Below are 23,614 nucleotides of genomic sequence, written 5' to 3'. Positions count from 1 at the left end.
ATTTTTGTGCAGTTGTTATACCTTCTGCTGCCAGGTGGGACCAGTGTTTCTAAGGACCTGTCACAGTGATGTTGGCCAGCTCTGCTTGCACTGTGGCCGCCGTGAACTTGAATTTGTTGTAGCTGGAGGCGCAGTTCCAGCAAAAATTAGAGGCAGTAGGGGGGTTGCCATTGGTTTAAGCTGAAATCATAATGGCAGTAAAGGCTAAGTACAGATATGAAGGTCTGTGGCTGTAAGTTCAGTGCTGTTGCATCAATTCATTGGGAAGATGGTCAAATGCTGAGAACCAGCTGCAAGGAAAAGCTAAATCAATGGAGTGAACACTTCACCACTTTATAAAAATTTCTATGTATCATCTTTAATGAGGCATTAAATTAAGGTTTCTGACCTATCCAGCCAAGACCAGCAGGCAGCAAAACAGCACAAGCTCCTCTGACTGTCTTGTAAATACTAGAGAGAAGAGCAGAAGGCACTTCTTCTTCTGGTCAGATAGCCCCAACTGGCCTGATAAAGGCAGGACTGTTTGCAGGCATCAGGGACAAGTAGATGATTCCTCAGGAATTCAAGCATGCAGACATTCAACTCTACAAAAAGAGTAGAGCTCATGCCTTGGAAAATGGTGTATTCATTCACTTCTTGCAGGAAAAAGAAACTTCTACCTTTGCTGGAGTAATGGTCATCTGACTGCAGGTTTAGCTTGGTTGAGGAACAGTTAATGCAGTTTTTCAGCCAAGGAAATCTCAGAAAAGCTGAGACTAAAGGCCTGTATATTTTCTTTGTCAAGTAAACCAAAGCCTGTAATACCATTAATCTCAAGGGTTTCTTCAGGCTTCAGCAAAACTCAGCTGTTTGGGAAGAAGTTGAGTTGGCAGCTCTGGTGCGTGCTTTCAGCTGGGGCAAAGCATCACAGCTTTCCTCCTTGAGATGGGCACGAGGCTTCATCCCTGCCCTGATCCACCTTGATATCTTGTAGGCAGGGCTGCTTCTTGACCAGTTTGGTGTCTGTGCTAGGGGAAACTGCACCCTGTGTCACAAGGTTGGGGGAATTGAACTCTTTGCCTCAAGTCCAAGGTCATGCAGCCGATAACCTGCAGCCTGCCGCTCTCTGCCAGCCTCTGCAGCTGGTTCCTGGAGGGCTGAGAGCAGGAGGGACTGACTCCCCACGTTATTCTGCCAAGCAGCTTGGCCTGAACACTTGTGTGAGGCAAACTTGAGGTGCTGCTTCATTTTCACTCTGCTGGGAGACATTCATGGGCTTGACATTTGTAGGCAATTTGTGCCGCTCCTGCAGCAAGTTGCCCGAGCGCTGCTGCACTTGACAGCACAGTCACCAGCAAGGGTAACAAAAGGCAGAGCAGCATTTGTGAGATTAAAGCAGTGTTTCTGGAATGAAAGAAGTGCTGAACTTCAAACAAGTGCTTGGTATGCATTTACTTTTATTAAAATTCCTCTGTATGACTCTGAAATTTGGATAACAGCCTCGCTTCTCCCAAGCATTAGTGAGTTCCTCTTGATCTGTCTTTGAGTGCTTGCTGGTGTAAAAAGACTGGGAAAGGTTTTGGCAAGTTCTTGCAAGTGTGTTTAAGCAGCTTAGAAACACTGTTTTTGTAGATATAGGAGCACAAATACAGATTTTCAAGGGAAGGTATGGACAGTATTGCCTGAAGCGGCTTTGTTTGGGCTCATTAAAATCAGAATGGCTCTGAGGAAAGTCCAGGAAATATTGCAAGAGTGTCTTCAAGGAAAGTCCACATTTGGAGTCCAAAACCACAAAAAAGACAACAGCTCTCTCCAGTGTGGTCAAGCTTTTGCAAATTCAATAACTAGACATCTATAGACAAGTGCAGAAGTGGAACACTTTATTCGGGGAAAACAAACAGGAATAAGTGAATCAGATGAGTATCTGATAACAGATAACATGCTGCAAAAAGTCCCTGGTTTACAGTAGCAAGTCAAGCAGACCCCTAGACAGAGCTTAAGGAGATCTTTATGTAACTGAGCTGTCTGTGTGTTCCCACCTAATAAGTTTTGAATGTCAGCCAACTCCAACTAAATTTGACAGTGGGTAGCTATTACAGCTATTCCATTTTAGCTGTTATCTCTTACCAGTTCCATTAAAAGAAGTGACTGGAAGGAGGAAAGGCGCCCAATTAGTGCCCCCACTAGAGGAAAGGGGCTAGTTCACATTTTTTTGCCTGTTAAATGTTGCAAGCAGGAAGGAGAAAGACCCAGGAAACAAGGCTTCATTATTCTTGCTCTTGAATGACAATAATTTTTTTAAATAGCAAAGCATTTTCATAAACTTTAGAGCTCTACTCTTTATTTTTTATATATTCTTTAGGAACATGAAAAATCAATATAGAAGTAGGAAGCTCCAGGTTTCTTCTGTCTTTGTGACAGCAGTGATCTCCCACACCAGGAGCTGCATGGGGTGAAGTGGTCTGAAGCCTGAAGGTGTATGCAGATGGGGCCTTCTTGGATCCTCCAGCTGTGTGATGAAACTGAGTTACACTCTGTTTGCTGCAACTTTTGAATCCATGGCTGCTCAAAGCTTACTCTTTGTTGAGTCATCTTCTTTCTTCCCCAAATGCTTATTCTGCATATTGCACACCTGTTTTGAGCAGAAATAATTTTGGTGGCTACAGGAGGCAGGGCGGGGTGGGGGAGAGGCAAAGCAGATTGTTTTAGAATAGGCAGAAATTCAAAGCCAGGTTAAATGGGGTTTCAGCAACATGGTCAAGTGGAAAGTGCCCTTGCCCATGGCAGGAGGTTGGCACTAGATGAGTCCCAATGTCCCTTCCAACCCAGTCCTTTCAGTGATTTGATGATACTGCTTAATGAAGCAAAGAATGTGTCACCAGGTTCTTTGGTTTTAATTGGCTTTGTGTGGGACCCGTTTTGTCAGTGAGTAATAATATTTGTGGTATAACAATGAATGCAAATATTGCAGTCCTTGCTAAAGGAAATTGAAAGTCTGTGCCACAAACAGACTGCATAAGTGAGTTCTAGGGGAGGGGGTGATGGATTAGCAAGTAATAATGTTTGCTCACTGCTATACACCTTGATTTCTGTGTAACTTGTATAAATTTATGCATAAGCACTTTGTTACGCACACTCATAAACTCTCTGTCTGCCTCTACAGTAGTGTGCTTTTGTGCATAAACAGTTAAACATTTTTTTCCTGACATGGGAGGGATGCAGGTATTTTTACTTACTGTACCAGCTCTTATTCCCACTGAAGTTAAATGCAAGCTGCCTTCCAAAATCAAGGCCTGCTATACATTGCAAGAGAGTTCTGGCAGGATGTAGCAGAGGATTTAGGAGATGAGCTGTGTTGGTTGTTGAACATAACTCTCCTGGTCTGTGCTTTGCTTAGTGCTCCCATTTTCCTTTGGTCTTTGCTGTCTGGGTTTCAGCTCCTCAGCCAGAGAGCGTGGTAGGTACAGTCCTGTGCATCATTAGTATGTGAGCAGTAGAGTGAATTTCAGCTGAATAAAAATGAATTCTTTGACTTGCAATTGTGAACGTTTCTAGTTTGCCTTGACAATCCTGTCAAGACAAATTTGAACTTTGTCAGCAATTGTGATTTCTTGTGGGAGAATTACCAAAAGCCTTTGCTCTAGGTATCAGTCAGTGATTGCAGCCCTCATCTGCTATTTGACCAAAATTTTCCATAGCACTCAGCAGGCTATTACTTGTCACTCTGACTTATAATGGAGGAGTATTTTAATTGATTTAAAAGTTAAAATTTATGGTTACTTAATACAGTATAGCTGTATTATATGTCAGCGGTTACACTTGCTGTGAAAATAGAGAAAGGGGAGTTGAAAGGACTTGGGGTTTGGAATATTTTTAAAACACATGCCATTGATTCTACCTTCCACTTTGAGGAGCTATCAATAGAGTTTTTATTTAGTTAATAGGAGCAGAGGTTTTCTATTATGTAATTATTGTTGATTTTAAAAGAGATTTTGGAATGTTAACTGTGCATCTAGTTTCTAAAATTGTTTCTTCCAAGATTCAATAGTGCTTCTGCTCAAAAGTCTTTGCTTTTATGCCGAACTTTGAATGACTGCATTTTGGATCTGATGCTGTTCTGTTTTGTCACCTAAACCACTCCTCTCTCATGGTTTCCAGGTGCCCAAAATAGGCATTATTATACATAAATCCAAGGGTTATGTGAAATTGAAAATTGTAAGTCACTCTGAAGGCTGTACAGTATGAGTGTGGTTGGTGCATTTACATACATGCAAGTTATGCATATGCTGGAGTATGGCATCAGCTGCTCTGGCAATCCTGTCTTCCTGATTTCTCTCATGGGTGCAAGTATGCAGTGGCTTTATAACTGGTGATGATGAGTTTAAACCCTCTTTTTCTCTGTGTCCATTTCAAGACAAGCCCTTTTGGAAGCAAATGAAGAGAGAAGGCACTACAAAGACGAGTGATTTGCATTTCTCTTCACCTTGCCCATTGTCAACTTACCTGACTTTCTAAATTAGGAAGAAGTATGGAAAGAATATATGCATTCCTTCCATAGGAGTAGGATGGGAAATTGGGCTGTTGAATACTCATTTATGTATCTCTCTTTTGGCTCACGCTGCCTGACCCTCCACATAAACAACAGGCAAGGAAAACATAAGAACTTGAAGTGTACAAGTAAATGTGGCAGCCAACAGTATCACCACCAACGGGAGTGAACTTACCTTGGGGTAAATACAAGGGTAAGGCTCTCTGCAAATTGTCACTGTACGTGGAGGTGGGACAAGTGGGAAGTGATGTCCCTGTCTGAACTGGAGCTGCTGCTTGCTTGTGTGCTCTGCTAATCATCACAGTTTTTAAAAGCATATATGAAGCCAGAGAAGGCTGTTTCACCTGTGACAAAATTCACAGGTGGGACTGGAATCATGATTGCTGGAGGGGATCCAATTGCAAACTGTTGGTAAGCATCCTGAGAGGCAGAGAGACTGGGATTCTTTAGGCAAGACAGGAGTAGTAAAGATAGATGTGGAAACCCTTCTACTTTTAGGAAGGTGTTTGGTTTGGGCCATGAGACCAGGATGGGAAAAAAAACAAATTTACAAACTACCTCCATATCTGTATACCTAGAGCTGCAAGAGTCATCCTGTTTCATGTATCAAGTAATAGTGACATGCATTAAAACACAAAGAACAGGTTAAATTTCCTAAAAATGGGAAAATGTTAGTGAAAAGAAAGCCATCATTATTTCAAATAGTGGTTTTAGAAGTTGACAGATGTTTCAAAATAATGTGACTATTAGTCTTTTAAAATTCTGTTAATCAGAGATGATGGTAAAGTTGGAGTTTGGTTCTCACTGTATCATCTGAAGCCAGTGCCAAGCTGAAAACTTTCAGTAAAATATAAATACCTGTCCCTAATCTTATTAAGGATTATTGCTTTTTGATTAGTGAGATCATTTTAGGGGGTTTATTTATTTTTTACAGACTACTTTTTACAAGTGTTCACAGTGCTCCCTGCATCTTGCAAGATACTCAAGTCTGTTATTGTCAGGAATTTCTCTGATAAGACCTATGGGCTGGAGTCTCAGCAGTGAGTTGTGTTGGTACTTCATGCCAAGTGATACTGCGAGCTGCCTGTTGCTTTCCATTTTCCCCAAAGTCCTGTTTATGAAGTTTAGATTGGTGTGCAGACCTTCCTACTTCTCTTTTCTGTTCCTGTGTGGCGTTTTAATATAGCAAACACTACTGCTGTAATTCCAATACCCTTTCAACATCCACCATAATTTTGTCTTGGTGGATGGGAGGGGAGGGGGGCATAAGGGCGTTAAAAGACCAAACCCACCACTCCATTTTCCCCTTAGATTTTTTCAGATCAAGCAGTAATTATACATGTTGCCTTCCTAAGCCTGTGGGATTGCTCTTATGAGTAAAGGTCTGCCATACTGGGGCTATTATGTGACAAGTTGGAAAATAGCCTTTGTTCCCATGGTAACCTTTTTTTTGTGCTTTGGTGCATTTTTCCTCTGTGGTTTTATGGTTGCTCTGGAGGTTTTTCTATTGTGGTATTTTAATCCCCAGTAGACAGTGGATGGCAGTTCAGTTTACTTTTTGCTGTTATGAAATAATTTAATTTTGAAAAAAGTTTATTTGATTATGGAACTCTTGTAAACTTTTTATGTTGTGGTTAGGGTATTAATGGTGTGGTAGCTTTCTCTGTAAGCATGTCATGCACTCAGAAGTCAAAGCAAACAGTTGGTAATAGGAAAGTACGTCCAACTGGACCAAGCTGCTTCTGTTGTAAACTAATAGTTTTAATACAGTTATTCTTTTAGTACTTTGGGGCCAAGCTGTTGCCAGACATATCAGGTAGATTTTTGTCTGCAACGGAATGACGTTTCTTAAGGTCATTAACAGTCAATATTCTGGTCATCAATGTCATTTCAGGTTGATGTAATAAGGGTTTCATAAAATAAACTTTCAAACAAAGGAAGGTGGTTTTTAGGAGTTGCTTGTTTAGACTCTGAGGGAAGAACTTCAACTAAAGTTGAGAGCCTGCTTTTAAAAGGAGGAGGCTTTTTAAAGAGATGCTTTTATTACTGGTAGCATCTCCCTGCATTTGCCTTCTTTGTGCATTTTTCTCCCTTGCTTATTCAGTTTTCTTTGTCTCGGAATCCTTCAGTAGCAGAGCAATGTACTTGTGCAGTCTTGTCTTGCCTGAAATTCCTCATGGTTATGATTTCCCACTGGTGCCCCCATCAACAAGTGAGCCTCACTTGAATCATGGCATTTTATGCAGCTTTAAAATGTTTCTGACTGAGAAGGCAGCAGGGCCTCACCAGGTAAACACTGCTGTGCCCTGGTAGGAGAGTTACCAGGGTGCATAATGGCTTGCATCGTTTTCAGTAGTGGAAAATGAGATGGTGCTGTGAAAAATTGGATCTTCCAAGCTGTGTGTCTCCTCCTAGTTAGGGCAGGTGAGCAGGTGCAGGAAAAGAAAGGGTTAAATGTACTCCCTGCCCCCTCAAGCAGACTTTCAATAATTAACCAGATAATTTTCCAGATAAACTGTTCCTGCCTTATCTTGCTATACATAGCAATTTATAATCAGCAGCACAAACACCAGCATTGCATGCATTTAAACTGCACTAATTCTATAAGTGGGCCAAATATGAAAAGTTAGAGCAAATGCACTGTAAGGCTTACTGGAGTTCTCTGCCTTCCAAAGCCAAAGGCTTTATGCTGATAGGAGACTCCCCTTTTAGGTTAACCATTCCATTTCAATTGATAACTCTATCTATACACTGAAAAACCTGCAGAGCAAGGAAATTTTATTTCCCTGGGGCAGTTGTGTCTTGGTAGGTTGTGACAGCAGTTAGAGGAGAAAAGTGCCTTGCAGAAGAAAAGTAGGAGGATGTTATACTTCTCTGATCACTAAATCACTGGGTAAAAATTAGTTTTATTTCCCTAGGAAATAAGTGCTCCTCAGTTTCAGTCCATCAGAACACGCTTTCATTGATGCTTAAGTTTATATTTTTCTGTAGTCAGTCGATTATTTGGAGGTAAAATTTGGATTGCCAACTGTAGTTGCTACCAAAATATTTCAGTAGAGAAGGTCAAGGAAAAGTCAAGGTTTACAGCTGGATGGAGGAAAGTGCTGAGTCCTGTCAGCATCCACTAAGGTAAATGGGAACTGAAGGAGCATAGCACACTTGCTTCATTTTGTAAAATCAACATATGCCTTAAGGTTAAGCTAAATACAGGAACCTGTTCACTTTGACTGCGGCACAGAACGCATCAGATTCTATTTGCCGAATAAACATTGGAACTTAAATGCTTTTTTTAAATCCTGAGTGCATATTTTTAGATTTGGTGGGGCTTGGAAAAAAGGTTGGAGCCTTTTCTATTAGTGCATGTCAGAGTTTGCTTGTTATCAAAATTAAGATCCAGGTATGAAAGTGTGATGTGTGACCCTTAGGCATTGCTAAATAAAGTAACTTCAAGTGAAAGCTGGAGCTGCCGAGGAAAAATACCATCCAGGTTCTCAGCTTGCTTTTTCTTAACTAAATGCACTTCCTTTCCAATTCCTTCATGTTCCATCATACTGAGCATTTCTTTAGATTAAAAAAGGTTGTAGTGTTGGAAGTTCAAAGAATTGAAGGTTTTCTCTCTTGGAATACAAAAGCTCTGTGCTTTAAAAAAAAAAAAAACCCAAGAAACCCTAAAGAACTAATTGAGGCTGACCACTAATTTAAATGTAATATTACAGCTACTGAATTCTATTTGTTGCTTGCTTGTTTTTCTTTAAAATATGCTCTCAAAGAGGGTAAATGTTGCTCTGCCTACTCTGGGAGTGTTGTTGCTGAGGCTCAGGGGTGGTTGGGTTCCAGCAGTCTTCCTCAGCTCAACATTCCCGAGGTCCCACGTGACTGCCTTCTCCTCCAAAATTCTGATCATTTCATCTCTGCACCTCTTCACTCCTCTCTGCTTTCTTGGTCTGCTGACAAGAAGATTGGTTTATATACTCTGACATTTAAGAAACACTATTTTCCAGCCTGCTAATATGCTTTATTCAAGTAGTTATAGGAGAGAGACAGGGTTCTTTCCTGCAGTGAAGCTGTTTAAAAATTCAGGTTATACAACAAAAACTGATGCTGGTCAAACATCAATATTGACAATTAAAGCAGGCAGCATGGAGCAGAATCTGGGAGATGATAGATACATGGCACTGGGGGAGGTTGTGACTACCATCATTGTGGAGTGAATTGGTTTAAGAAATAATCTACTGGACAAGTTCTGACTAGTATGTCACTTTCTAAAGGAGTAATAGAATTATCTTGGACAGTGAAAATATTATGTGGACATGCACAAAAATAATGGAAGTAATGTGAAAAGGAAATGGTTTCTATGCTGTCTACTATGATGGCTGAGGGAACAATGAGTTAGAGAAAAGAAGGTGCTGGGAGAGCTGCTAAGAGAAGTAAAATGCTCTTGTTTTGGGCCACAGGTAGGTTAACTGCAGTATTTACAGTGCAGAGTTTACTACCATGTTTTTAGGTGCTAGTTCCCAGCAGAAGATGACTCCAGGGAGGTTATACTCCTTCAGAAATGAGATGAGAGGGTAGAAATAAACTGCTGGCAGCCTCTGCATCTTGATTATCCTGATTATTCTTCCTCTTACAGTTACTTTCTTTTGTTCTTGTGGTAAAAATATGATTCTATAATCTCAAGTTCTTTTTACCTTTGTTTTTGCATACCTTTATTTATTGAGGTGTACCTGAGTTCCTTCTGTTTGTTTTACTGCCAGAAAATTTCAGTATTAAAAAGAAAAGTCAATGATGTGGAATTAAAAAGGACTCATCTAGATCTCATAATAATAAAAGCGCTTGGAACAAATGACTTTGGAATACATATTGTGGCTTATGCTTCTTTGGAGTGCTTCATTTTATCATCAGAGAGGCATCATTTGTTTTAACTGTGCTCCTGTATGACATCTGGTTTGGAAAGCATAATAACCTATATAATCAGCTTTTAAAATGCTGGATTATCTGTGGGTTTATTGACTCTTCTTTACAAAATCTGTTATTTCTAATTAATTCTCCATATAATTATTACTAAAGCGAACTCTGAGAGACACAAATGAGCTTGATGGCAATGGCTAGTCAAGGTCAGCATTTAACTGCCAGCATTTGCACTGTTAGGGATAATAAATCAGGCTTATTTTTAATCACATACCCTGCAACGTGACAAATGTTACTGGAGCCATTGAAGCAACGGTTTTCGCAATCATTTAGGAGATACATTTGGCATTGTTAAACCCCTGTGCTGCCCTTGGCTGTAGCAGCATTGGGATAAAATATGCATGCTCTGGTGGATCTCCTCTGTTTGGATCCTGTGGAGTTTTATGGGAGGGGTGTGGGACTGTGTTTGCCTATTCTTGTTGTTGTATTAGAAATAATGAGAGAAGCATGAAAGCAACAACACCCAATCTACCTGTGGGAACCACTGGCTTCTGAAAATGGGAATGAGTAGCCAGCTTTCACATTTCTGGTGTTTTCAGTTGTGAGTTTATATTGAAACTAGCTTGCCACCCACAAGGAATGTCTTGGCTCAACAACAGCCTGTTGTGTAAAAGTTTTTTTTAAAAAACATGGTAAATATCAGAGCAATAGGGTATATGCTCTGATTTGGTTTTGGGTAAATACGGTGTTTTCACTCAATCTGAATTTTAAGATTGAAACCTGCTGTGGCCCACATATGCCATTAGATTTAGCATGTCATTCTAACAGATATTTGGCACTAGGCTAGTTATCTTCCAGGGAGTCAATTGTAAAGTTTCTAATATTTTTTATGGTATTCATTCTTACATGGATCAACTCTTGGATATTCCAGAAGAGAGAATGACTTGTTGCTTAAGTAACTTGTAGTATTGTAACTAAACTTCTCATCTGGAGCAAATAATCAAACTTATCTCCAAAAAAAAGGAGCAAAAATTAAATTAATGTAGATATCTCTGTTATAATAAACTGAATTTAACACTGATATTTTGCTTATTAAGTGTTACCTGCCTATAACTTTTCCCACATGTCAGTTTACATTAGGCATTTTTACAGGCCAAAAATTTACAGCATGCTGATGTGGAAAATTAATGCAAAGGGAAATATTTAACTTGGAGCATGCATGAGAAGTAATTTCAATGTGGAGGGTTTAGTGTAGTTTTTCTGCCTATGCATATTATAGAATAAAGGGCTATGATGATTAATAAGAAGAATTGATTTTAATGAAAGTGATGAATAAATGAAATATCTTCTTATGTCATCCACACTGGATGTCTGGCCTTGAAATAAAGGCCAAGGGGTAGGTTCCTAATCAGTCAGATATTTTTCCACAATGGTGACTAAGGGGAGGCATGACAGCTTGAAAAGAGAGAGATTTAGGAGGAAAAGGTACAACCATCTGTGTGTGCCTTGTTTGGAAAGAAAAGCTTCCATGGAGAGAACGAGTTATCCTGAGGTTTAGCTTGTGATTTGAGCATTTTTTTGTGCTCAGCCTTTTATTATTTGCGCCACTTTACCTTTGTGTGAGGTATTACAGCAGCGTTTTGAATTAGCAAATACTCTGGTATTGCATGGGTGAAAGAGAAAATAAGAGATTTTTTTTAAAAATTGTTCATTGAAGGCAATCATAGCCAGAGCTGGCACAAGTTGGAGGAGACTGAAGTACCAACAGCAAATATCAATGTTTCTTTGCAGTAAGGTATTTGAGAACAATTCTTGTTTGATATTCCTGTTAAGAATGAAAATGCCTCATCTATGTTTTCATGTATTCCACTTTTAAACTGAATAAAAGAATGAGTTAATTTGATTTAATTGCACAATGTTAAGCTTCCACCTGTGATGCTGTGGCTGAGTAGCTGAATACATACTTTGTATTCAGGCTATACCTTCCAGCTGTACTCAAGTCTTCAGTGGAGAGGAGCACTGTATAAAATATGCTACAGATTGCGTCTTAGGCAGGCATTTAATAATAGTCATGGATCAACTGGTGTCTTAATTTGTCTTTGCTGACTTTTTTTTAACCTAATAATTCTGTGAAAGTGCAATTTTGTAGGGTAGCTTGTGTCTAAAAAAAGGTTCTCCCACCTTCTGCAAATCCTACATGACAATTTATTTTCAACTAAAAATAATACATAATTACATATATATATGCAGTATATATATAGAGAGAAGCATGTGCATGCGTATATATATAAAAATAAAAATCATGCACACTGCTGTGATACCCTGGAAACCTCCATTTCTCTACAGGAAAAGCTCTCTAATAAAATTACGTCTTTTTTAGATATAAAAAAAATACACTGACCTCTTTCAGGGTAGAAAGACCAGGAAAGTTTTTGCCAGTCTTATGAAGAAATGGGAACATGCAGCATCAAAATTAAAAATCCCCTGAGACATTTTGGTCTTACATCAGAATTGAAATGTTTCCCATCTCAGGCAAAATACTGATGTTTGCAGTGAAAGAAGGAGAATTTTCAAGGTGAGTTTTCCAGGTTACTGGCATTTTCTGTAGAAAGTAGACACCTTTTTAAGATTTTTGTTTAATGGGAGGTCTAATTTTTTCACGCAGCATGGAATGTGCTGGAGGGAGAAAGTGTTTTACTTTGTCCTAACACATCAGAGCTGAATACCAGCACAGCCTTGGCAAATCCTGGAAAAGTTACTTTTCCTGGGGGTAAATTAATGCAGTGTGTGCAGGTATGACTGACTGGAGCACACAGAACTTATTTTAACATGGATTTGGTGAGGCTTTCTCTCTTAACAGATGAGCTAATGCCATCACCTAGCAATTATCGAGTAGTTTGATGTTATGTAATGAGAGTATAAATAGCACAGGGACTAAAACTAGTAAATCTAACAGACTAGTGAGGAGACAAGAGCAGGAATGAATACTATTTGGAACTTTTTGATTAACATCTGAGCGCTGTCATTTAAGCAGACATTTAGATTTGATGTTGCACTGAAGCTGTAGGGTAGGGGAGCTGCGGTCCCTCATTTGGAGTGACATTTGAGCTGTGCCCTGTGGATAAATCACTTGGCCTCTGCATCCCTCTTTAAAGGAAGTTAGAAATTTGGAAAAAGGCAAAGGGTTCATACTTGAGAGTTCTTTAACAAGCTCATTATCTTATATTTGAATTAAGACTACCTGTGGACTTTGTTTCCCAGCGGCTGATGGACAAACAGCCTAGGACCTGCAGTTTGACCTGCCTGATAATTTCCCTGCTGGTGGGAAGTCTTTCAGGGTTGTTTTTGTAGTTGTTTGGCAGCGTTCAGGGAGATAACGTGTAAGAAATGCAAGAGGTCATGTTTACCTGGAGAAGAGAGGCTGTGTGGAAGGAGACTCTCTCTCCAGCCCCATAGAGACATGGAGGGATGCAAAACTTTCATCTCCTTCAGGATCTGGCATGTTTCTCCAAGCATGCCCATTGCATTAGGGTGGCATTTCTAGTTCCTGGGGGAAGGATACTCACAGGATCAGGAAATGTGACTTGTTTATGAAAAGCATTGTCCTTGAGAGTGGAAAATGTTTCCTAATGGTGCCCTGCAGTTTGAGACAGAGGTAGGTGATTGAATCAGGCTTGTAAGGTGCATCTCTGTACCAAACTTGAGGATAGTCTGAACCTCCAGTGCTGCTTTTCTGGCACTTTTCTGGCACGTACAGGCACATGGGAAAATCTTCTGCACTTGCAGAATGTACAAAGGCTTCAAAACTACATGAGAAGTAAGGTGCTAAATTGCAGGAATATCAGAAATAAGCTCATTAACTACTGCAGGGCTAAGCAGGAGCACAGACAGGGGAGTACATACCACCTTGCTGCACTACTTCATCGCAAGGCCTTAGAGCTTTGCTTACAGGTACTCCTTAGCTGTGAAGGCTTCAAACAAATAAAGAAACAGAAAGAAAATTTATAGCTGCCAGGTTGCTGCCAGAATGGTTTGTTTGTTAGTTAGTTTTTCATTTTCAGTTTTAATCATCTGCTACCAATAAATTCCACTGCCCTTGTGGTAACTTCTCACATTAACATTGATATATTATGGGTGTTTTAAAACAGACAATAAAAATATTGCACTTACTAATTAAAGCAATTTGTGTATTCAGCTAGGCACTGCCAGAAAGAGTTGTGGTTTACTAATTGTTAGGTGCCTTGAGCAATATACCTGTTATTAATTCTTAATTGAACTTTGTATTATGGCTGGTGTGAATTGAAATATTCATATCTGCTTTGTTTTGTTTGATTGTTTTCACTCCAGCTCTTCATTGAGAAGTGTATCAACTGGATCTTCAAGACCTTCCAAAGTGTGTTTGGTGTGTGGAGATGAAGCATCTGGATGTCATTATGGGGTGGTTACATGTGGCAGCTGTAAAGTTTTCTTCAAGAGAGCAGTAGAAGGTAAGAAAACACAAAAAATATCAACACAAAAGACAAAATATTTTTTTTTTGTTTTATAAAAGAAATATATATATATAGACATATAAATTTTCGTATGTGTTTTCTGCTGTTGGTAAAATTCTATGTTGTTAATATGAAAAAAAACCATGTTGAGTGACCTTTACAGACTTTGTAAGCAACTTCATCAAGTGGATAAAAGGTTTTTAATATCTGATAATAAGAGTTCATGGCATGCGAAGGGCATAAATACCGTATAGGTTTTTGGAAGTCTTTCCTGATGAGTAAATGTTCTTACTACCACAGATGAAGTAGGAGATAGCTACTCACTGATTTATCTTCATGAAAAAACCCTAGAAGGAAAAAAATAGGTTCTTAATATGGTGTCCAGCTTGTGCACTGAGTGAGGCAGTGTGAGGTGTGATTAATTTCTTCTGTGATCATTAAATCTACTTCTGATGGCAATAAGGATTTAGCTCTCTGTTAAATAGACCTGGAGGGCTTGTGCGTCACTGAAGTCAAGGCTTCGTGTAATGTCTATCAATCTATTTATCTATCCATCATCAGAAGTGTCAATCTAATTGAAATTAACTTCCCAAAGTTATAAGGACACGAAAAGGTTTCCCCTTGCTGAAAACATCTTCTCTTAAAGTTGTGTAGTAGCTGACCTTGATGTCTTCATTCCCCAACTTCTTCTTCTTGAGCATTTAGTTGCTTGATATAGCACATGAACTTGAAAACCTTCTTTTTTCTGGCTGAGTGATTTCCTCCATGAACTTCCACACCACATCCTGGATGGCTCTTCAGGCACTCACATCTAAGTTGACCCCTGAATCATGAGAAGATAATTTTTGGTTAGGTGGTGGTGATGGTGAAGCTTTCCATATACATGCACACACTGTGTGAAGTGACAGCACCTTCTATTGTCTTCCTGCCTCCTTTCCTGCCTCCCAGGAAAGCTTCCTCTCCAGTCTTGAATCACTGTAATTTCAAGGTACTATTTGCCCAATGATCTCTTTTGCTGACCATTCCAACATAGCATGATGGATATTCTCATCCAGATTTACAGGAATTTATGAAAAATTACTAAGGAATCCCTTTAGGAGTTAACAGAGCAGCAAGCAGTTTTCAAGCTTCAGAAGACAAAATTATTAGGAAAGGATTACTCTCTGATCAGGCATAGAAAGACGTTTTTTAAATGTAAATAAAACTGATCAGTAATTACCGAAAGTTTGCAAGTTATGCAAAAAAAATTTTAAAATGAAAGAGAAAGCTACCCTGTCATCCCTAAAAATTTGATGTGCTTTGAATTAGTTTAAAATACATTTTTAAGAGTCATTATAGTAAGATACATGTACCTACCAGTGGTATGTGAACACTGTCTAGATTTCTTGGTATGCACATGACTGAGTTCTTGATGCTACCAGTAGCATTGTTGCTAGGCAGACACACATTTCTGCTAGGCAGAAATTTTGTCTTGGCTTGCATTTTTTTTTATATATTGTAGAGTGTTGGCCCCAAAAGGGCATAGCAAAAACATAACACACATATTGGCTTCAAACATCCTGGCACAATCCATATAAATAAAAGTTTTTGTAGGTAATTTTGTAACAAGAGGTTTCTTGTAGAGCAATCATAAATTTTTCAGTTGAGGACCAATAAAAACCCCTTCCTGAGGTTTCCTATTTGAAATAATTGAAACAATTAAATATTTGTAGCACAGGGACGCACACATTTCTTTCATGATCCACTAAATGTTCCTCAGTTGATGAACATCCTTCTTTTTGTAAGGACCTTTAAAGGTCTCCTCCAACTCAGCCCCTCTATGAAGTGGGGAGACAAATTGGGTCAAAAAGCATGGAAACAGAGAAAAGAGGGATTTGGAGAGAGAGAACTCTGCACACTACCCAGCTTTTTGGGTCTCAGCTGGAATGGTTAACATTGTCAACACACCATGAACAGCCATTGACTGCCAATTCCTTCAGGCTCCTCTGAAATCCTACAAACCCAGAGAGATTATAACAGAAAATAAGAACTGTATTGGAATTTAAACCCAAGAAACTAAGAAGAACAAAGTGACTAAAGTTTGCATTTCAAATTATAAATCCGGTAGTTGTATTCCCAGTTAATTGTGTCTTGGAAGTTTCAGGAAATGTCTAATGGATTTAGCAGAAGGAGAGGTGCAGACCAAAAGGAGTACTAAAATGGGTTTAATGGTAAAATTTCAAAAGTAATTTCAAGTGGCATTAAATCCAAGGCTATAAATTATTCAAGTACTAGTTTTAGTATCAAGTAGGTACAGGCTTTTTGATGACTGACTGATGAACAGGAGAGTGGTATGAAGAAACATGATTTTGTCATTAACATAAATTTGATCTGCCTTGTAAGCATTAAAAATCTTTGGGCTGTAAAAGTGTTGGTAAATGGTGTCACTGCAAAAGTTAAGGTATGTACATTTAGAATACATTTTTACATAGGTTAATTTTATTCTATGGGTTTTTTTCTCAATTACAGATATGGCCATCCCTAAAGTGATTTAAACTTGAATTTGTGATCAATATAGAGTCATATGCTGAGAATACACTGTACTGTGAGGGAACCTAAAGCACCTGGCCAGGCTTGTCTTCTCTTTTTCCACTGAAGCAGCTTTCTCTAAGGAGAGTAGCAGGCTTGAAGTCAGAAATCACAGCTGTTCTTGCCTATGCTTTGCATTTTCAGTCTTCATTTTGTTCAAGTTCCAGACAAGTATGAGGTAATCTCTCCTAAATCAAAATGTATATTGTTTTGTAAGTTGCTAATCTTTTATTCTTCCTTTGGCTTGGGAGCAAGAAGAAAGGAAGGCATTTTTTTCATCTTCATATGCTGCTAAAGACTACAGCAAAAATGACCATTTTCTTCAAGTTATTTTGCATATTTACTTGGAAATTTTTAGCTTCTTAAAATGGGAGCATTGAAAATTATATTGGATCAGTTATAAGGAAGCTTGTCCTTTTTTTTAAATACAAAGATGGGATAATTCAGTAGAGGTCAGATTCTGCTCTTGATTTCTGTAGCAGAAGGTTAACCTCACAGCTAGTTTTTCGATTTTAAGTTAAGAAAATAAGCTCTGAAGTAAAAACACAGGCACAACAACGGAAGTTTCTAGGGTTGTGGGGGTTTTTTTTCCTCACCTAAACTTTTGTCAGTTTAGAGTGGAGGGATAATTTGACTGAAGAAAACTTTTCAGTCTGATTTGATGCCTCCTGGATGTTGCTGTGCCCCTAAGTGAGCAGCGTAAGAACAAAGAAATCCTGCCTGTTTTTCAGAAACAGGTGCTTTTCCTATGCACTTCAAGTTGAAGAACTTCCCAAGGCTTTATAGGCCCTAGTAGAAGATAAACAAAAGCCTCTCTCTGTGTGCCTCCCTTGTTTATTTGTTTTGTTTTCATTTCAGTTGAAGTGGAAAACTTATCAAGGTATCAGGAATGCTAGCATACATAGCCCTTAAATAATTTGTCTAATTAGCATAACTTTTTGTAGAAAGCCACTGGTGAGCAGGTAAGTTCACTGTATTGATCATTTTATAAAGCAATACTTTTTATGCTATATGAAGCTGAAGTTGACACATAACAGGCGTTTTGCACACCATTTTGCAGTGTGTACAGCCATGAATTTTGTAGGTCTGTATTACTATAATTAATTATACATACAGTTCTTCACTCTCCACTCTTCTGTTCATTCACTGTAATGGAGTCAGTGTTTTTCCATAACAGGATGCAATTTTCCTTTTATCCACTTTCCTAAGGTCCGTGGCCTCTCTAAATTTGACATCACTCAGTATAGATGTCCATATGTTTTCATAGAAATTTTTATGTGGGATTTGAAGTTGACTCTGTTCCTGACCTGTTGCAAGAATCTGTTTTACAACCTATCAAACAGAAATATTAGGTGAAGAGCAAGCAGATGGGTGATCTGCTGAGGGCAAGTGAGCTGGTCAAATTCATGTAGCAGCTGCTACTCTTACTTGATATGCTATGGTTAATAGGTGTAAAATAAAATTTAAATAATTAAGTCATTGTAGGTTTGAAGCTGCCACCAGCCTTCCATGCTTTCATGGATATATGATAAGGACTTTTCCTGGGTTTAGCTCTGGCAGGCAGTATTGCTCTGTGAAATTAAGTCTTGGTTCCTTCTCCAGGCTGGCTTTAGTTACTAAGGGCTCAGAGTTGAGGAGACTGGTAGGAGGAAGGTGCTAAAAAAATTTGCAATGGGACCCCCAAAAAGGAATAAAAAAAATCCCCAAGCAGCAAGAGCTGAGACATAAGAAAAAAAGGAAAGACTAAAGAATCTAACATATATTGCAACAGAATATTTTAAAGTTGGGGAGAGGCGAAACGTGAGGGAAATCTTTCCTTTTGGGTCTTTGGAATACGTGAGCTGCATGGAAAACACTGTCCAGTGTTCAGTAAAAAACGCTGGATGCATTCAGGTGAATGTGAAGTGGAGCACCAGGGAGCAGGCAGAATGTGGTGGCGTTTCAGATGGAGGGGGGAGATTTGGGAACCACCAAGGTGACGGAGTGCCTTGCTTTGAAAACAAGCACAGAATGAGTGGGCTTAGCAGCTGCAGTGCCACAAAGAACATAAGTTGGTTAATAGCTGTGAAAATGATACAAAAAATATTTTATATCAAGGAAGCTGAAAATCTGCATTCATTCCTTTCCAAAAGCATTAATAATTTCTTCCCTCCCCCAAGACTTCTCAACATTTGCAGTTTTTTTTGAGGGTAACTTATTTACTGTGTGAGCTGGTGTTGCTGTGGAGAGGGATAGATGAGTATGAGAATTTAAATACGGGCAGCTGTCTAGCCTTGAAAAACGCACGCACAGGGCTGCGTGCAACTATTCTTCCCCTGCACTCTGTCATTTGTCTTTTCTTCTTTGTTTTATGAATGTTAATTTCTAGCCTGCTTGGTCTGTAAAATAATATGCTCAGTAGGTGATAGCCAGCCTGCACAAGCACAGATACCCAGTAAATGGAGCATGGATGCAGTGGTAAGGTTGGTTTATCTTGGGCAGAAGCCTTCCACTTTGCAGAAGCCACAAATTCAAGCACCAAATTCAAGCACCATACAGACTTACCTTCTACATTCTGTTAAGAGCAGGCAAATTTTGGCGTTCATATGATGTGACGGGGAACTCGGTTCCAGTAATTTGTTATTGTTGTTGTTTTCTTTTTTAACACATCACAGGGTAGCATCCCAGCAGGTCAGAGTCGTCCTAGAGGGGGTGGCTCTGTCAGTGCATGCTGATTTAAAGTAGCCACAAATATTTGGCTAACAGATGTTCCAATGCTACAGCTATTAGTTCAGTGTTTTCTTGAGTATGTCAACTGCCTTTTCCTTAAAAAGGAATGGATCTCTTTTCCTAGAGAAAAGATAGACAGGGTGCTTCCTGGGAAATTTGTCTTCTAGGTGGTAGTTCCAAGTTGGCTGAGCCACTTGCAGAATTGCACAAAATGGATGTGTAAAATTCAGATGCACCAAGTATTTCAAGCCATCAGGGACGTATTCACACTGTCATGGTATAAGTAATGCTGGGAATGCTTATGTGGAGTGTTGAGTATACTTCTGGTCACCAGCATGTTAAAGACAGCTTGATTCAAAGTCAGGTAAACACATGAGGAGAGCTTTTGAAATTATCTGGGAAATAAAAATTTATCTTATGTCAGGTGATTGAATGCTTTTAGCTCTTTTTAGCTTACCCAAAAAGAATCTAAGTTGGGGCATGATTACTGTCTATAAATATTGCAGTTGAGGAATAGACAACCGAGAGGGAGGAGAATTTATTTTGAACTAAGAACTGACTGAAATAAGAGTAAATGGGTAAAAATCCCATTAGTTAGTTTGCTATTTTAAGAATGCTGTAAACCACCAAAAAAGAGAGACTTTTGTGGGGGCACTTTCCTAAAAAGAGTATGAAGGATTTAAGTGCCTACTTTGGAACTGCTCTTAAGAGAAGTAGCCAATGATATAATTTAGTTCTCTGTGGTAGTAAAGGATAAGCCAAAGAGGTCTCTTTTGGTTAATGCTGTATCCTGGTGAGGCTGGAGACTTCAGCTGACTCTGAAAATGGAGGAAGTGTGAGTAATAGAGAGGGTGGACTAACTAATAACATTTTTAGAATATTCCATTTGTAATGATGGTGAATGACTAGATCTTCACAGGAGTACAGAACTTCAGTTTTTAGAAATGGATGTAAATGGATGTAAGATGGATGTAAAGTATCTTGCATAAGGCAGAATTGCTTTGTATTTGTGCTAGCTGATTAATGTTTGTCTCCTGCAATGACTTTTCTCATTGAGTTCAAAAGAAGCTCAGGAGAGTGAAGTACTTTTGAAAGAACTCCATCCTACCCAGCTAAGGCTCTGTAGGTACCCCCCCAGGCCCCATCAGGTTTTTGTTGATTAGGTTTTTTTGTTATGTTGTGTAATACCTGATACAATATAACCAAAGGGATAAATAAAGCATGAGCGGACATTTAAATTGGAATTTGCAATTGGACAGAAATACATTGACAAGATCTGTATCTTAACAGTATAAAACATATAAAATATCATAAAGCATCCTTAATCAGATGCTTTAGCTCCTTACAGCTATGGTAGTGCTTCTTAAGACACATATTACTTTATAAAATGCCTTTAACTGCCTGCCTTGGCAGCCTCTAGAAGCAATGTTATAATTTTCACTTTTAGGACCAAATAGCACTTCCCTTCTACAACCCTTAAGTTCCTGAAAATTTTTCAAACCTGAAAAGCTCTTCCAGTTTCAGGATAAGTAGTTAAAAGTCAAAAGGGGATAATCCTGCAAGGGGCCTTCAGCACTCCAGTGTTAGAGATAAGGAATTTTGCAGTGTTGTGGCCAAAAGAAATTCTTAACAGATAAAACTGGAAAATAAATATATCAGGCTAGAAACAAAGCATCTTTTTGTGCCTCCTAATCCCATTTTAAATAAGGGGTGGGAAAACAGTCTTCAGACAAAAAAAAAAAAGAATAAAAAAGAGAGAGAAAATGTACATACATATCTGTCTGTTGTAGACAGAGGGAACAAGGCATCTGCTAGCATCTCGGATATAAATAGAGTGGGAAAGGTAATGGCAAATCTCCCATTGCCTTAAATGAAGCCAGGATTTCATCCTTTTTTTGGAACACAGTTTTAGGTTGTTGAAGTTTGTGAGTGTCTCTGTTAGGTTTGAAGTCTAGACTTTGACAGAGGCAGTTTTGTCAGGGTTTTTAGAAATAATAATGGCCCAATGGTCAGCACTGAAGTCCACAGGTCTTTTATTGTTTACAGAGAAAAAATTTTGTTAGACCAAAAATATATTACCTATTTTTAACCTACAAAATTATTTGGTGCCATTTCTCACTGTTGAGTTGCCAAATCCAGGGCCCTAAAATAGGGAACATGAGTTAATCAGTCCATTCCCACCTATTTCAAGAGTGATGATGATGTTTGGCTTCTGCATGTACCTTGTCTATGCTAAGAGCCATTAGAAAAAAGCAGTTTGGAGTTACTGCTCCTCGGTGGTTTCTTGTATTAGGTGCAATAGTGGGTTTCAGGGGGTTTGAGCTGGTTCATTTTTTTAAAGTTTGCTTTTATAAAATATTTTGGATAGGGGAAAAAAAATCAAGTTTCCAAAATCGTCACTAAGTATGAAAGTAATGAACGTTAGTGGCCTGCGTCTTTGTTCATCTGCACTGCATGTAATGATTCCTAATTCAGCCTTAATAACACAGTCCCATACAGTTTTTTCCATTACACCTCTGCCTTGTTCATTGAAGAGATTGGATGGTGTTCAATTAATGAGCAGCTATTCAATGTCTTATATTCTTTTCGTAGCCCCATGTATGGTCCTGTGCCTTCACTGCTGATTACTATTCATCTCTTGCTCAGAATACATAATTACTCATTTCTTATAAAGCTTTTTTTGTGGTGATTTCACTAATATCTAAGTGCTTCACAAGCATTGTTTAATCTATAAGATGAGTGGTTATTACCCCTATTTTACAGTTGAGGAGATAAGGCACAGATTAAGCTCAGACATACCCACTGATTTGGGTTTCATGATTTATGATATTTAGGACCTCAGGGTCTAAGTACTTGGCATTTTATAGCTCTTAGTATGTCCAAAGTGCAGTTTCCATTGATTTTACTTACAGCTATGGTCACTTAAACCACTGCAAATCAGACTCTGGATCACAAGTTGGATATTCAGGAAACAGGAGGATAATTAGTATTTTTTCTTGCTTATTATGATAAAGTAAGCCCATGGCAAAGGAGATGCCAGTTCTACAGGGCACCTCCTTCATGCCTTCTTGACTTTCTCTCTTCTCCCTTTCTCTCTTTCTTCTTTAAATCTCTGTAATGTTTGTGTACTTTGCTCTCAGTAGCACATGAATGCGGACTTCAAGGACAAGAGTCCTTTTGACTGCAGTCCTGATTCATCCTAAATCACCATCCTCATTGTCCCCAGGAGAAGCTAGAGGTCTGGCAAGGCAAGGCCAAGGGTGTAGAAGTAAGACATAATGTAGTAAGAGACATGGAGAGTTAGATCAGAATTCAGGTTGTGAGGTGTTGGGAAGTCTAAGATTCTCACTTGTTCAGCAGCAGCAGTCAGAGCAAGGTTCCTAGGATGCAGTCACGTGCAGAACACATGGATAATGGTGGTGCTTGCTTGGAGCTCAATAGGTGCCTAAACCATTTGACTGGAGTGCATTTGGGAAGGCTGTAATGCAGCTTCTCTAGTACACGCTGGTACTTCCATTAGTGGGAACTCCTCAGGGCAACCTGTTTGACCATCCTCTCCATTTTAAAATAAATGTATTCTTGCTCCTCCTAAAGACAGAAGTGACACCTGCATCCTTCTAGTCTTCCTAACAGATTTTTCTTTCCTGATTTATTAAATCATAACTTTTTAAAAGGTCCATCTACAGATTTTCTTCAATGGTAATGCCAGAGGACCAGTAATAAGGGCAAAAAGCTGTAATGGAATTACTGCTTTAGGCAGTAGGTTTTTCTGTTTAATGAAACTACTCAGTGCCTCCCGCCTGGAAAAGAATGTCTGAAGAAACTCAAATAGGCTACATAAATGCCTCAGAAAATAAACGTGGAAAGGTTATGGTTTAGAAATTTATTCTAGAGATTCAGAACGTAGGCTGACAAGTCACAGGGTGAGAAAAAATGCCAAAATGGGAATAGTTTCTGCAATAGAAAGACAGAGACATTATTTTAAAACATAATGTGATGTCCATATTACAGAAAAAGAGTGTAATGGTGATTTTGAAGAAAATTGCTTCTTTGAAACTTTCAGGCTGTTCATGCAAGATGCCAACAAAAGGCTTTCCCATTTGCATGTTACTTGAATATTCTGGTAAATATTTTGAATATTTTTTTATTCGTGTAATTTAACATTTCACACTTTTTTCAGAAAAGGTGTAATTACTTTTAGGGCATTTGTATCAGATCCTTACATCTCATTTCATTTGCCTTTAATTCTCGATTCTTGTGGAAAACCATACCCAGAATAGTGACATTTTCCCTACTCATTTGCCATTCATGGTGAATTTGCATTCATTTTGGGCTACCAGGCAGAAGAACTAGAGCATATTTCCCTCATTTGTACCCTGCCTGTTTATTTTACTTCCTCTGGCAATCAGTT

The 23,614-nt window shown here is 38.9% G+C and overlaps 1 protein-coding gene across 3 annotated transcripts in view; it reads left to right on the top strand.

Moving 5' to 3' along the window:
• NR3C2 (nuclear receptor subfamily 3 group C member 2) overlaps nucleotides 1–23,614 on the top strand; it is a 190,013-nt gene that overhangs the window by 96,139 nt on the left and 70,260 nt on the right. For all 3 annotated transcript variants that reach the window (XM_058802915.1, XM_058802914.1, XM_058802916.1), the window contains one exon: nucleotides 13,784–13,923. In XM_058802915.1, coding sequence (XP_058658898.1) covers nucleotides 13,784–13,923 — 140 coding nt within the window. The remainder of the gene's footprint in view (nucleotides 1–13,783; nucleotides 13,924–23,614) is intronic.

This window comes from Ammospiza caudacuta, chromosome 4 (genome assembly GCF_027887145.1).
Source record: "Ammospiza caudacuta isolate bAmmCau1 chromosome 4, bAmmCau1.pri, whole genome shotgun sequence".
In the NCBI taxonomy this organism is placed as follows: domain Eukaryota; kingdom Metazoa; phylum Chordata; class Aves; order Passeriformes; family Passerellidae; genus Ammospiza; species Ammospiza caudacuta.
This window is presented reverse-complemented; position numbering and strand designations above follow the sequence as displayed.